General features: G+C 31.5%; 1 protein-coding gene across 1 annotated transcript in view; it reads right to left on the bottom strand.

The window, feature by feature from the left end:
• LOC129220953 (sodium channel protein 60E-like) overlaps positions 1 to 11,498 on the bottom strand; it is a 67,614-nt gene extending 56,116 nt beyond the window's left edge. The window contains exons 1-6 of the mRNA XM_054855388.1: positions 11,418 to 11,498; positions 6,836 to 6,963; positions 3,162 to 3,245; positions 2,907 to 3,035; positions 2,289 to 2,410; positions 1,099 to 1,205 (exon numbers count right to left, since the gene is read on the bottom strand). Of these exons, the coding sequence (XP_054711363.1) occupies positions 1,099 to 1,205; positions 2,289 to 2,410; positions 2,907 to 3,035; positions 3,162 to 3,245; positions 6,836 to 6,963; positions 11,418 to 11,498 (651 nt within the window). The remainder of the gene's footprint in view (positions 1 to 1,098; positions 1,206 to 2,288; positions 2,411 to 2,906; positions 3,036 to 3,161; positions 3,246 to 6,835; positions 6,964 to 11,417) is intronic.
• Between the last annotated feature and the right edge of the window lie 1,002 nt (positions 11,499 to 12,500).

The following is a 12,500-nucleotide window of genomic DNA, read 5'->3' as shown; positions in this document are numbered from 1 at the left end:
GAATTTGGCCATTTTTATTGGTAGAAATTGAGTAAGAAAGATGTAAATAGTGTAAGTAATCTAAAATAAATGTGTTTTTTAATATATAAGCTTTTTTTTTTTTCAAGAACTTCGTGAACTTTAATATTACTGAGTAGACAATTGGCTCAAAATTAAGTAGAAAATGTGTTACGAGACAGTAACATTATTCAACTGGATTATTTTTATAAAGTGTCAAATCCATGTGGTTATGAAATTTGGGAGTTTAAAATTGCTATCTTTTGCATGTGCAATGAGAAATTAACTACTTTAAATGCTCATATTTTACCAAATTTTCAAAATTTCAATTTCAAATTTTAGTACAAGGATTCTTTTCTACACTGTCAAGTTTTCTGAAAGTTTGATAATCCAAGATGAAAAACTCTGTGTTAAGGACCGAAAACATACGAACAAAATTGGTATTTTTGAAAGAAATGCTTATATCTTCATGAATATAAGATAATTTCATCAAAATCTAAAAAAAAATATTGTGCAAAGCAAGTAAACTAATTGCTGAAATTTATAGCTTATTCCCCACTATTTACAATGAAGGATGAGCAAAAACCATTTTTGGTTTCCTCAATTTGTTGTTGGTTCCCTAAACATCGAGTTTTTTTAATTTTATTGAAACATGTCAGCTCGAACATACCTTTTATGTGACAAAAGTTACAGAACAATTGTTTGCTAATTTCTCAAGATTTTCTTTAAAATGTGAATTTTTGCAAGTGATGTAATTTTTTTTTTTGTCACCACTGTAGATTATGCATAATAAAATGTGTTTCATTTTGCCAATTATTATAGGTGCTATTGAGATCTAGTGTTCTTAGAGGATTTCAATGGTTTGAGTTGGATGAAAAAAAGAAAAAATAAATAAATTAAAAAAAAAAGATAATAGCAATCTCAATGATGTATAAAATCGCTGATAAAAATCGGTTTATAAAACAACCAACAAACATATTTATTCATTGACACCTAGGAGCATAGAGGCATAAGGTTTAAAAATAATTTTATTGTTTTTGGCAAATTCTTTTGATAAAATAAATAAATAAATAAATACACACATTTAATAGTAAAACTTACTTGCTTAGCAGCTAAAGAAATAGACAGTAAAAACAGAAAAACAATCATGGTGACCCCATACATCTTAGATACAGATAATAAGACACCTTTGGCCATAACTTGAATACCTATATTAGAACCAAAGACATATTCAGTGCAAGTGCATGCAGCTTTACTACCAGGGCTAGAAAAATCTTTCAAATTTTACATGCCCTGCCGGGCATGTTTGTCTAAAAGATGCATGCTCGAATTTTTCCATGCCCAGTTTTCCTTATTGTATAACAATAAAAGCATTGTCTTACAGCATTAGTAAGACAAATTATTTATATATGAGTCATTTAAAAAAAATAGTTTGAATAAATAGTACATAATAAGCCATCGTTAAATTTAACAAAATTTAAATTATATAACAGGAAGGATCGCTTCCACACAACAAGGAAATAAGCAAACCATCTTAGCAGTAGGGCTTGAAATGAATTTTGAGCTCCAAGTAAGGATATGGTAATTTTTCAATAAAATACAAAATAATAAAGTTTTAGGAAAAAATATTTGATCAAAAAATTACATGACCGGCCAGGCATGTAAGGGTAAAAGATTCATGCCCGATCTGAATTTTTACATGCCCCAAGCAAGTCAGGCAGTATAATTTTCGAACCCTGTTTACCACTATTAGCATGTACTGGGTCTGATTAATCAAAAGGCTTGAGAAGCTTCTGCTCCTCAAAATAATCACCCCTATTTGATGAGAATTACAGCGTTGACATGAACAAATAAGGTTGTGAGAAGCAAAGGAATGTAAATGGGCTTTTTAAAGTTTTGAGTAAAGTGAGTTGAAAGTTTAGATCCTAGGTAGGCTTTCATCGATTTCTTTTTTTTTTTTTTTCAAATCATACTGTACAGCAGAAACTACCAGGGCAACAAGTACAATCTCTCGCTCCAAACCAGAGGAGAGGTTCTCTACTATTTGTGCTGATTATCTCCATTTTTTTAATTTTATCACTTACATCCCTTTACTTCTTACTGCTTCATATATAATGTACAAAATTTCTATGTGCTTGGGGAGGGGGACAAACTTTAATCTGAATTCAGCTGAGCCACATTTTAAACTAAACAAATCAACACCCCAAGCTTCAACCTCATTTCTTGTTCTAAATTTCTCAACTTACACAACAGTACAGTACATAAGGTATACAGTTTTAAGCAATATTTACCAGGAATTTTGCTGATAAGATGAATAGCTCTGATTCCTCTCAACGACTGAATTCCAAACTGTTTGCTAGAACTAGGACCTAAATCTGGTAAACTATAAATATAGTTAGAAAACTTCAAAAATCTGCATCAAAATATTAAATATATAATTCACTAACATAATTCACAAATACAACAAATGACATTTGTTTTCATATGAATGACATAATTGAAGTAAAAAATTTACTTGTTTAGGCACAAACATTATGATTTGGTACATATTTTTTGAACAGTAAGCATTTTGTAACACAATATAACTAGCAGAAGTATCATTTTAGGGCAGTCATAAAGTTCTGTAATCGGATGATTCAAAAATATTTTGAAATATTATTACGAATCAAAAGCTAGAATAATGAGTAAAATTGAAATTTACAGAGAGAGAAAAAAAAAAAAACTGATTCACATACTCACGCTTATTATGAAGAATTAAGTATTATTATTTAGCCTTCATGCACATTAATAAGTCATTGCTTTCCTGCATAAAATAATTCAATTCAAAAGCCTAGGTGAAATTACCATCATAAAACTTTTCACCAGGAATAAAAAGGGCAAGCAAAGTTCTTTCTGAATTTTATACTTACCTCAATAAGGTTATAGCAAAGTCCAAACACATCCATGGATTTCTCAAGTATGAATAAGAACCAAATATAAATCCTCTACTTAGTGACTGATACAAGACTTCAGTTATGTAAAAAAGAAATGTTATCCGCCTGAAAAAAGAAGTAGGTGCAAAAAATTACATACATTTGCAATATATGGAGAAGCTTAAAAATAAATTACTAAATATTCATCTTAACAATAAATGTGTAGCTATGAAATATACAATGTCGGCTTACACATAAAGCAATGGAACAGATTGTGGGACAACTAATTCTGCAACGCTTATAAGAACTACAGCCATTATAAGTATATCATAAATTCTAAACTGGATTAAGGAAAACTTAAGACATGGAAAAATACTTTTAATACATTCAACATTTGAAACTGAAATCCTCACACACAAAAATCTAACAGAAAACTAGAAGAAGCAAGGAATAACTATTTTTAAGCATCTTCACAAAATACGGTAGTACCTCCGAAAAATGGACAATTATGGGACTAGAAGTTTGGTTTCTTATTGGGAGGTTTCCGCTCTTTTCGAGTTACGTGAGAATTTTGCTTTTGCAGCATATGGCAACTTGTTTAATAAAAAATAATGTCATCATACACTACAATATTTATTAATAGCATATTAATTCCTTTCTTTCATTTAAAAATTTAAATTATTTTATCTTGCATAAAAAAGATAATATATATTAGGTAAGAAATTAACTTAAATAACATATTTATTTCACAAATGCTGCCATTTCTTTTGTTATTGAAAATCTGTGTCTGAAAATAAATATTAAAATTGCTGAAAACTCCTCAACCTCTATTATTCTAAAAAAAATTCTTTGTAACTTTTGTATGTGTTTCAAAAAGCTATCAAATTTCCAGACGTCAGTTCCATTCAATTCAGAGGAACCTTACCCACCTCATTCTCCAAAACAGTAAATTGTTCCATTAATTCTGCTTCGAGAAATTAAAACTCACGACGTTCTACTAAGATCCAAATTTTCCTAATTTCACCTTTGTCCTTTAAAAGTTCTAAAAATTTTCCCAACTTAAATTTTTGGCAGACCATGCACAATGAGATTTCTTTTTCATCAATCAGCTCTCTAAACATTGATCTGTTTTTTTTTAATATAAATTCCTTTGTTGTTGGGGTTGTCTTGTGCCAGCGAGGCTGGCAATTTGGGGTGCGCTACTTCACTTTTACAACTCTGAACCGTAATTAGGTGTGAAGTTCGACTTCCACAGTAGACCAATTCTTTTAAATGTATTTTTGATTGTACTTTAGCATTTCACGGATTCAACTTGGTTTTAAGAAAGCTACATGAGGCAACTTTCACATCAACTGCGGTGGGAAAGCATCTCAATACAGATTTGAGTGCCAATAAATTACAATGTGAGAATGAAAAGTTTTGTAAGGTTTTGTCAAGCAATTTGTAGATGAGAAAGGAAAAATTACTCATAAATATAATTACTTTTTACATTGTTAGCTCATAGAAAATTTGGTCAAATCCCTCAAAAGAAACTCCTTTGCTCAAGTAACTGTCCATTGTTTGGAGTGTTTGCTATTGAGGGTGAATTACATGGAATCACCTATATAGAGGAACTGGCATTCACAAAAATGTCCACTAATCAGAGGTGTCTGCTATTTTTGAGTGTCTCTTATAGGAGGTTTTACTGAATAATTTAAAATCACTCTTGGAAACACAAAATAACAATAAAAGTCCCCCGACCCTTCAAGTTACTTAGTCTAACTGAAGACATGACAGTGGCAACAGTCAATGCTTGCAAACAGATTGGTCAGTTCAAACTTTTCCACGAAGAGTCAAAAGGTATACACTCAATACATATTCAAAAAAAAAAAAAAACACATATATACATAAATACGTTACTTTCACAAAGCCAGGGAGGCAATAACCCCTCCTGATGCCCTAAATGAGACCTGCTCGCAAAAGTTAACAGGAAACATAAATACCATGTAGACACATGCTGTGCGTCCAAAGCTGGACATATGTAATGTAGTACTCATTAGTAATGTGCCGGATTGTTAAAAAAGTAGATCCGCGGATACGGATCATTAGTGTCAAGATTTGCGGATACGGATCTCAAAATTTTTTTACCCAATTCAACTATCCAAGTGTAAAATTTGTTACGGAAGGTATTCCCGTCAGAATAACGGCACTGTTTCTTCAAAAAATGTCATCTATGGCAAAAATATAATCAAGACTATGATTTACTCTTTAAAGAAATCTCCGTAAAAATTGAGGGAGAGCTGGAAGGAATGGATCAGCACTGCATTAATGCTTAAATAGAATGTGAAAAATTATTTCTAGCTCGCTCGGTAGATGTAAGATACAGGAGCAAGAGTGGTAAAGCTGCTACTGGATAGGCTAGAAATAATTTTTCGCATTTTATTTCAGCATAACTGCAGTGCTGACCCATTCCACCCAACTTACTCCGACTGACAATATAACAGAGCCAGGAACACATTTACAAACAGTAAATAGAGTATTTAGTCTCACTTTTTTGAAGGATGCCGAGAAAAACCAAAATTAAGAATAACAGAAACTCTAAATCAATAACGAAAACTAATATTAAATTAAACATTATAAAAAAGAAACTCATATGAAGATGAATTTCGCGGGTCAGAACACACATTGTTAACAAATATGAACTGACAGCAGATAGAAATTTTAAATCATTGAGATTTTCTCCTTATCTTCTGACTATGAAATCGCTACTAATCGCGCATATAAAGGCTTAGAATTGAATTTAAAATTTACTTAACAAGATTATAGAAGGTCCTACTGTATAACTTGGAAGTTCCAAACTAATATCAAACGCAGAAAACTTCGTTCTTTCAATTAGGGCCAATGTTTTTAACGTACAAGTAAGATTTACTACCCTAATTTTTAAAAACGTTAAGTCGGTTTTTAATTAATACCTCCGGTAGTTAAAGTTCTACAAAATCGAGGCCTTTTGATAAAGTCAGTTTTTGAACGAAAAAAGAACTATCCAAATCGGTTCACCTGTTTAAGAGCTACGATGCCACAAATTGACACACAGATACACTTTTAAAACTTATTACCCCTTCCTTTTCACGATGGGGGGGGGGGGGGGGGGGGAGAGGGGGGATTAATTGGCTTCTGAAATGATACCTTATAATTTATATAGGGAATAAAACCTAATTTAATCAGAATTTAAGTCTTTTATTCAAATATTTAAGAATTTTTAGAATAGAAAAGATCGGTCAAAAAAGATACGGATACGGATCTTTATTTTCCCTCGGATATCCGCGGAAACGGATACGGACATCCGGAACATCACTAGTACTCATGGTAGCAAGTTTGGTGATGTGTTCAAGAGTGAAAATATTTTGAGAATGGTTAGGAAAAATGTAAATAAAAATTGTTATTATTTTAAGCGCCAATTTAGGTTGATGTACGTTAGTTTTAGAATTACTTTTGGTATTTTTTAAATATCTTTCTGAAATTTTAAGCACTTAATTCATTAATACAAGCTTCTGTCAATGTGGAAAGATTGGGTCGGATGTTGGTTAATATATAAAAATGAATCAAGTTTTGGGATTTAAAAAAAAAAAAATAACGAGGCTCAAATTTATATTTTGAGTCATAAATTGCTCTTTTCTACACATTGATGGGAAATTTTACTTTTTTTTTTGCCTGATTGCTGAACATGTGTCACTTGACACAACTTTTATTTTTGAGGTAGACCGTGCAATGGTGTATAATGCAACTAGTTCTTTAATAAGGCATTTATTCTAGAATAAGATAGCTCCTCAGCATCATGTCCCATTTTTGATCTGGTGGAAGCATTGTATAATTATTACTGCATTGAAGTTTCACTGCACTTTTATTATGGGCTGAACACTCAAACAGGCTGAAAATAGAAAGGATACTCGTGAGTTGTAAAAGCAATTGCAGCTCTTCGAACAGGGTTGTATGGCTGAAAGAGATACAAGGTACGCCAGCTATTGTAACGGTGAATATAAATTTCCCCAAATCTTCTTGTTATCACACAGAATGTCTGTAGGAAAAAAAAAGATTTCTGTTAGAAATATAATTTTGTAGTTTTTTTGAAATAATAAAATTTGCATTATATTTCTACATTTCAATTTTTAAAGTTTTCTCTAAAAGCAAAACACAAGGAAATTTATCAGATGAAAATAAAAATGCTGATTATAAATATGAATGGAAAAGAACAATAGTGAGGTCTGTGCCGTATTAGCTTCAGGCACATCAATATACAACAGCAGTTCTTTTAAATTTTCATTATAGCTTAAATATCCTTTTGAAGTCATTTATTCCATTACAAATAGCAACTCTTTCTAAGAAACAATGTCATTAACACTGATACATATTACATACTGCCAAATCCAGTTTTAAGCAAGAGCTTTCTGCTTTTTTAGGTAGTCTCCTGAATTCTCTCTTAAGTATGATTTATTTCGGCTTTCCAAAATTATTTAAACTGCTGCAAATCCACTAGCGCAATTAAGTGATAAATAATAAATTGGACATGTTTAAGAAAGGAACTGATAAAAATGATCATTAAATTTGAAAAAGTGACAAAACAAAAATTTGTGACAAAACTCAATTTGCCAACTTGCTGTTTCATCAGTGACAATCATTCTGGAAGGGAAACTAGTATGTTGTGGCCATCACGAAACTTTCTTCTATATATATATATATATATATATATATATATATATATATATATATATATATATATATATATATATTTTTTTTTCTGATCCCTTCCCATGCTTGATGAGGAAGCAATATTCCCAACAAAAACAAAATTACACATGCAAAAACTTGACGACCATCCCAATGTCTGAATTATTGCAAAAGCAAAGCAAAGAGCAAAAATTGAAAGTTATTTTAAAATAATTGCTTGAATTAATTACAAATATTTTATTTGTTAACAAACATAAGATGGCAACAGTTAAAAATTTTAAATCATTGAGATAATATTTCTGATTATTTCCATACAATCAAAATCACGAGAAATACGCAGACGACAATCTATTACGATTTATCTTTCTTATTGTTGCAATAATAAAACTATTTTTATTCGCAAAAAAAAAAAAAAAAAATCAACACCTCTTGGAGCGATTGGCGTCAAAATTGAACCAAAGCCTGTTTACATATAGATTCACATATATTCCAAATTTCAACCAGAACGTAGCATTACTTCTTGAGATAGGGCACTCACAATGGAAAAAAAGAACGGGCGATTGCGCTTTTAGCTGTTGACACCAAAATAAAATCAGCTCTTATACCCACTAAGGACTACTTGCCAATAAATTTTTCTTTCATTCCGTTCATTATTTCTTGAGATACAGCAATCACAATTGACGACGAAAAACGTTCTATAGCTCAACCCCCGTTTGAGTTATTGACACCAAAATTGAATCAGCACCTGTACTTGTTAGAGGCAACATACGGACCAAATTTTGTTTGATTCCGTCAGTTACTTCCTGAGGAATAGCAAGCACGCGTAACTTAAAAAACGTCCCATTGCTCCACCCCCTTTGGAGGAATTCGCGCCAAAAACCAATGTGCACAAGTTCACATAGGGGCACATATGTGTACCAAATTTTGTTCGATTTCATGTGGTAGTTTTTGCTGTAGAGCGGCCACAAAAAACTGGTCACACACAGACGTGACACACATACACACACACATACACACACAGACAGACATTTTCCAAAAATAGTCGAAATGGACTCAGCACACCTCAAAACGTTCGAATCCGTCAAAATTCGAAAATTTGCACGAATCCAATACTTTCTTCTATATATTAGATATAGAAGAAAGTAAAAAAAAATTTATCCATCACAATGAGTTTATTGTTAATTTAAAGCATGCAAAAATTATCTAAGAATCGGGGTGGATTTTTTGCACTGCAGTAGTTATAATTGTATAGCTATGATGTAGGACCTGAGTCTGACCTTGGTTTGCCCTATAATCTACTTATGGGTGAATCCTATGAAAGGTGGCATTGGTATGACTCTCAGAGACAGACCAAAGTCCTCAATCAGCAGCCTCCCTGGCTCAGATCCAGGGAGCTGCTTTGTTTAAGTAGGAAAGAAGTTGAAATGTTCATTGTACTACTAACGGGACACTGCTCTCTTAATAGGCACCTTAATTTGATAGGTGTTGCTGACGATCTGTCGTGTAAAGCAGGGTTTTAGAACAAGGGTTATATGGCCAGGGTTGTCTTATTTTGTCTACCATCCAGGAAAAAAACATCCTGGACAAAATGTCATTTTGTCCATTTCTTCCACTCTTACAGTAAACTGAAAGTTTTTAGTTTTAAAATTTGAAAATAATAAATAATTGTGTATATTCTTCCTACTCAAATATAAATACAAAAGTGACGACCAGCAACAGGCTCTGGGCCCAGCTAGGCTGGTTCCTAGTCAATTTACAATCCCCAATAAAAATCAATGGCCCTCTTAAAACTATTTACTCCCTTGTTCATTACTACCTCTTCCAATAAGCTATTCCAAGGTTCGGCTACCCTGCTAAAATAATAATTTTTCCTAATATCCATGTTAGCCTCAGATTTAAATAGCTTAAAACAATGACCTCTTGTCCTGTTTTCAGTGCGAAACTTTAGCCTCGTAACATCTTTCATTTTAATAATCTACTGCTTGATTTGCAAATTATTTTAATTTGAGTTGGTGTACTGGTGGGAAAAGTTCCAAATAAAATAATATACTAATTAAACAGTAAATTAAAAAGTTATGGCGAAAAAAGGTCACGTTACAGACTCTACATAAATGTCTAAATTACCGTGAAATGATCCACTAATATTTCTAATACTATAAAGTATTATACTATTAGAATATAATATATTGACAAGCATTTTAATTTAAAAATGGATAAATAAAATTAGAGAAATGAATTAATGTATAATTGAATAAATGTTTTAAAAAATTGAAAGTAGTCTTATGAGACATGAGAAATATTTGTTTGACTGTGTTTCTAGGTCATTTCATGGTAATTTAGACATTTATGTAGAGTACGTAACATGACCTCTTTTAGCTATAACTTTTTAATTTACTGTTTGATTTGCAAATTATTTTAATTTGAGCTTTTCCTACCAACACAGCAACTCAAATTAAAATAATTTGCAAATCAAACAGTAAATTAAAAAGTTATGGCAAAAAACATCATGTTATGGACTTTACATAAATGTCAAAAATACTGTGAAACGACCCTTCTGCTAATGAGTTTTGAAAGAAAAGTCTGATCAAGTATTTCTTCCTGAATCTTCTGGAAGGGCTTATTCCATGCTTCACATTTGAATGTGAATACTATGTTATGTGAATACTATTTTTGAACAGTTAAGAGAAACAAACGGGCATATTGTTTGAAGTCCACTGCTAGTAGATAGAATGGCTTGGTCAGAAACAGCTTTAAATGTAAAACTTAAAATTTTTTTTTAGATTTAAATTTTAAAGGCTACTTCTCAACAAATGAATATTGTTTATATATTATTAATACCTGCTGTTGAAGTTAAACTATTTTTACCATCAAACCAACAACACCAGGAAAAACTAAGTATACCAAAAAATCAAAGACATTACAAAGACTACATCAGTGAACCAGACAGCTCGGTTATCACATCCAGAGACTGCAGTTTCATTCTTATTAGAACTCATCAGTCTGGATTAGTGAATAACCGAACTGGAGGCAGATGTCATTTCATTGAAGCTCAGAGTGCCAACAAACTGGTAGATAAAGTAAATTTATCTCACAGCAAGAGTCCGCAGCATGGTGCGGTTCAGCACTAAAATTGAAGGCCAATTATTTAGCAGTAAGTTAAAGCCCCTAAGCCAGGGCTAAGGCAGAACTACATGCAATATATCAAATAGCTGTCTGGCGCCCTTTATGTTTTTTTTTATGAAATCATAGAGCTTGTTCTTAATTTTCAAAATAAGAGCCAAGATTCATGCCCCATCGGAATTTTGACATATATAATTTTCAAGCCGTCATCCATAATAAAAGCTTACAGCATATTTATTTAAACCAATGAAGATGTTAGTCATATTTTACAGTTGGAAGCCATTTTCATTAGCAAATTAACATTGCTTTTGGAAAATCTAAAAATTCCTTAATCAATACAAAGAGCTTATCTTGGTTTAAAGAACTATTTTAAAGTTAAGAATGAATGCCCACAAAAGTGTCGAAAACTCTCTAATTTATTATAATTTCCCCCATTTGGTGGAACTTGAAGAGAAAAGCTGAGTATTTTAGCGGGGCATTTAGCCATTAGACAAAAATTTGAATATCCCGCTAAAATCGGGACTGCTGGTGAGTTTTCCTGTTAATGTACCTTTTTTAAGGCAACTATATTAAAACTAACTAAACCTAAATATGCATCGCACAACGTATGTAGCTCTGCTTAAGAACAAATAAAACAACTAAGCAAGTTATTCTAGCTTTGCAACTCAAAAATTCGAGGCTCACATTTTCAGTAACTTTGGAATCAACTTCTTTTAAAGGGATTCCTATTGCTTCAATCGCTGTTAATTTCTGTCTATTCAACATTATCTTTTTATATTAAAAGTTTATGTCCATACAGTAGAAAAAAGGAAGTTAAGCTAAAAGCCATGATCTATCATATTACTTCTTAAACTTTAATTTTAATATACAGAAATTCAAATAAAGTTTCGAAATTCTTCAGATTTCCCACTTCCTTTTAAAATTTAAGGAAAAAAGTGTTGCCAGTCTTGAACAACTTTAACTTCAATTCCAATTTTTAAACCATTTTCTAGATTTAACTTTATTGAAAAAAACTTTAATTTTATTTTTATAAATTCGATGAAAAATTGATTTCTACAGAAAAATTGTTCGTTGATAATTGTTCACTGATAATTCATTATCCATAACCGCGGTAATAATTTACACGTGCAAACAAATTCACAAAATGGACAAAATGCAAGCAAATTTGCGAGAGGCTGTGAGCGTACAAGATAAAATGAATCTTCTGTTATTTTAAATTGATCTTTTAAAGCGTAAGTTGGATGACAAAAGAAATTAACTTTGTATCAATGATGTTGCTTGAAAATTAACGTTTTTTGTTTTTTTCAAATGAGTATATAAGTTTTCTTTATTCATCTGCTTTTTCTGGCTAAAAATCTTGTTGCTATAAATCTTGTCTGCTAAAAAAGCAATGCATAGTTTATAAATATTTTTCATACATTTTTGTCGAAATGAATCCAAATAAATAAGTATTTGCTAGAATTGTAGCAAAGGTGTGAAAATGGTACATTTGTACGATGATTTCTATTGGCGGGAGATATGGCACGTTGGACCGGTCTCAATAATTTTAATACTAATAATATTTTTATTTTAATTTATAACCATCGAAGAGATCCTTTATTCCAGCTAATCCTTTAACAACATCACAGGTTGCAGTTGTACCGAACAAATTTTATTGCTGAATAATTTTCATAAAGTGTGAAAATTTATTTTTGTATATGGTGTTAATCAAGAATGGAGTAAAAAATTGAACTCCTCTCCAAAATTAAGCTTCTAGTTCATAGTTTG

The sequence above is a fragment of the Uloborus diversus genome, chromosome 4 (genome assembly GCF_026930045.1).
Source record: "Uloborus diversus isolate 005 chromosome 4, Udiv.v.3.1, whole genome shotgun sequence".
NCBI lineage: Eukaryota > Metazoa > Arthropoda > Arachnida > Araneae > Uloboridae > Uloborus > Uloborus diversus.
The sequence above is the reverse complement of the archived record's forward strand: the minus strand, read 5'-3'. Positions and strand labels throughout refer to the sequence as shown.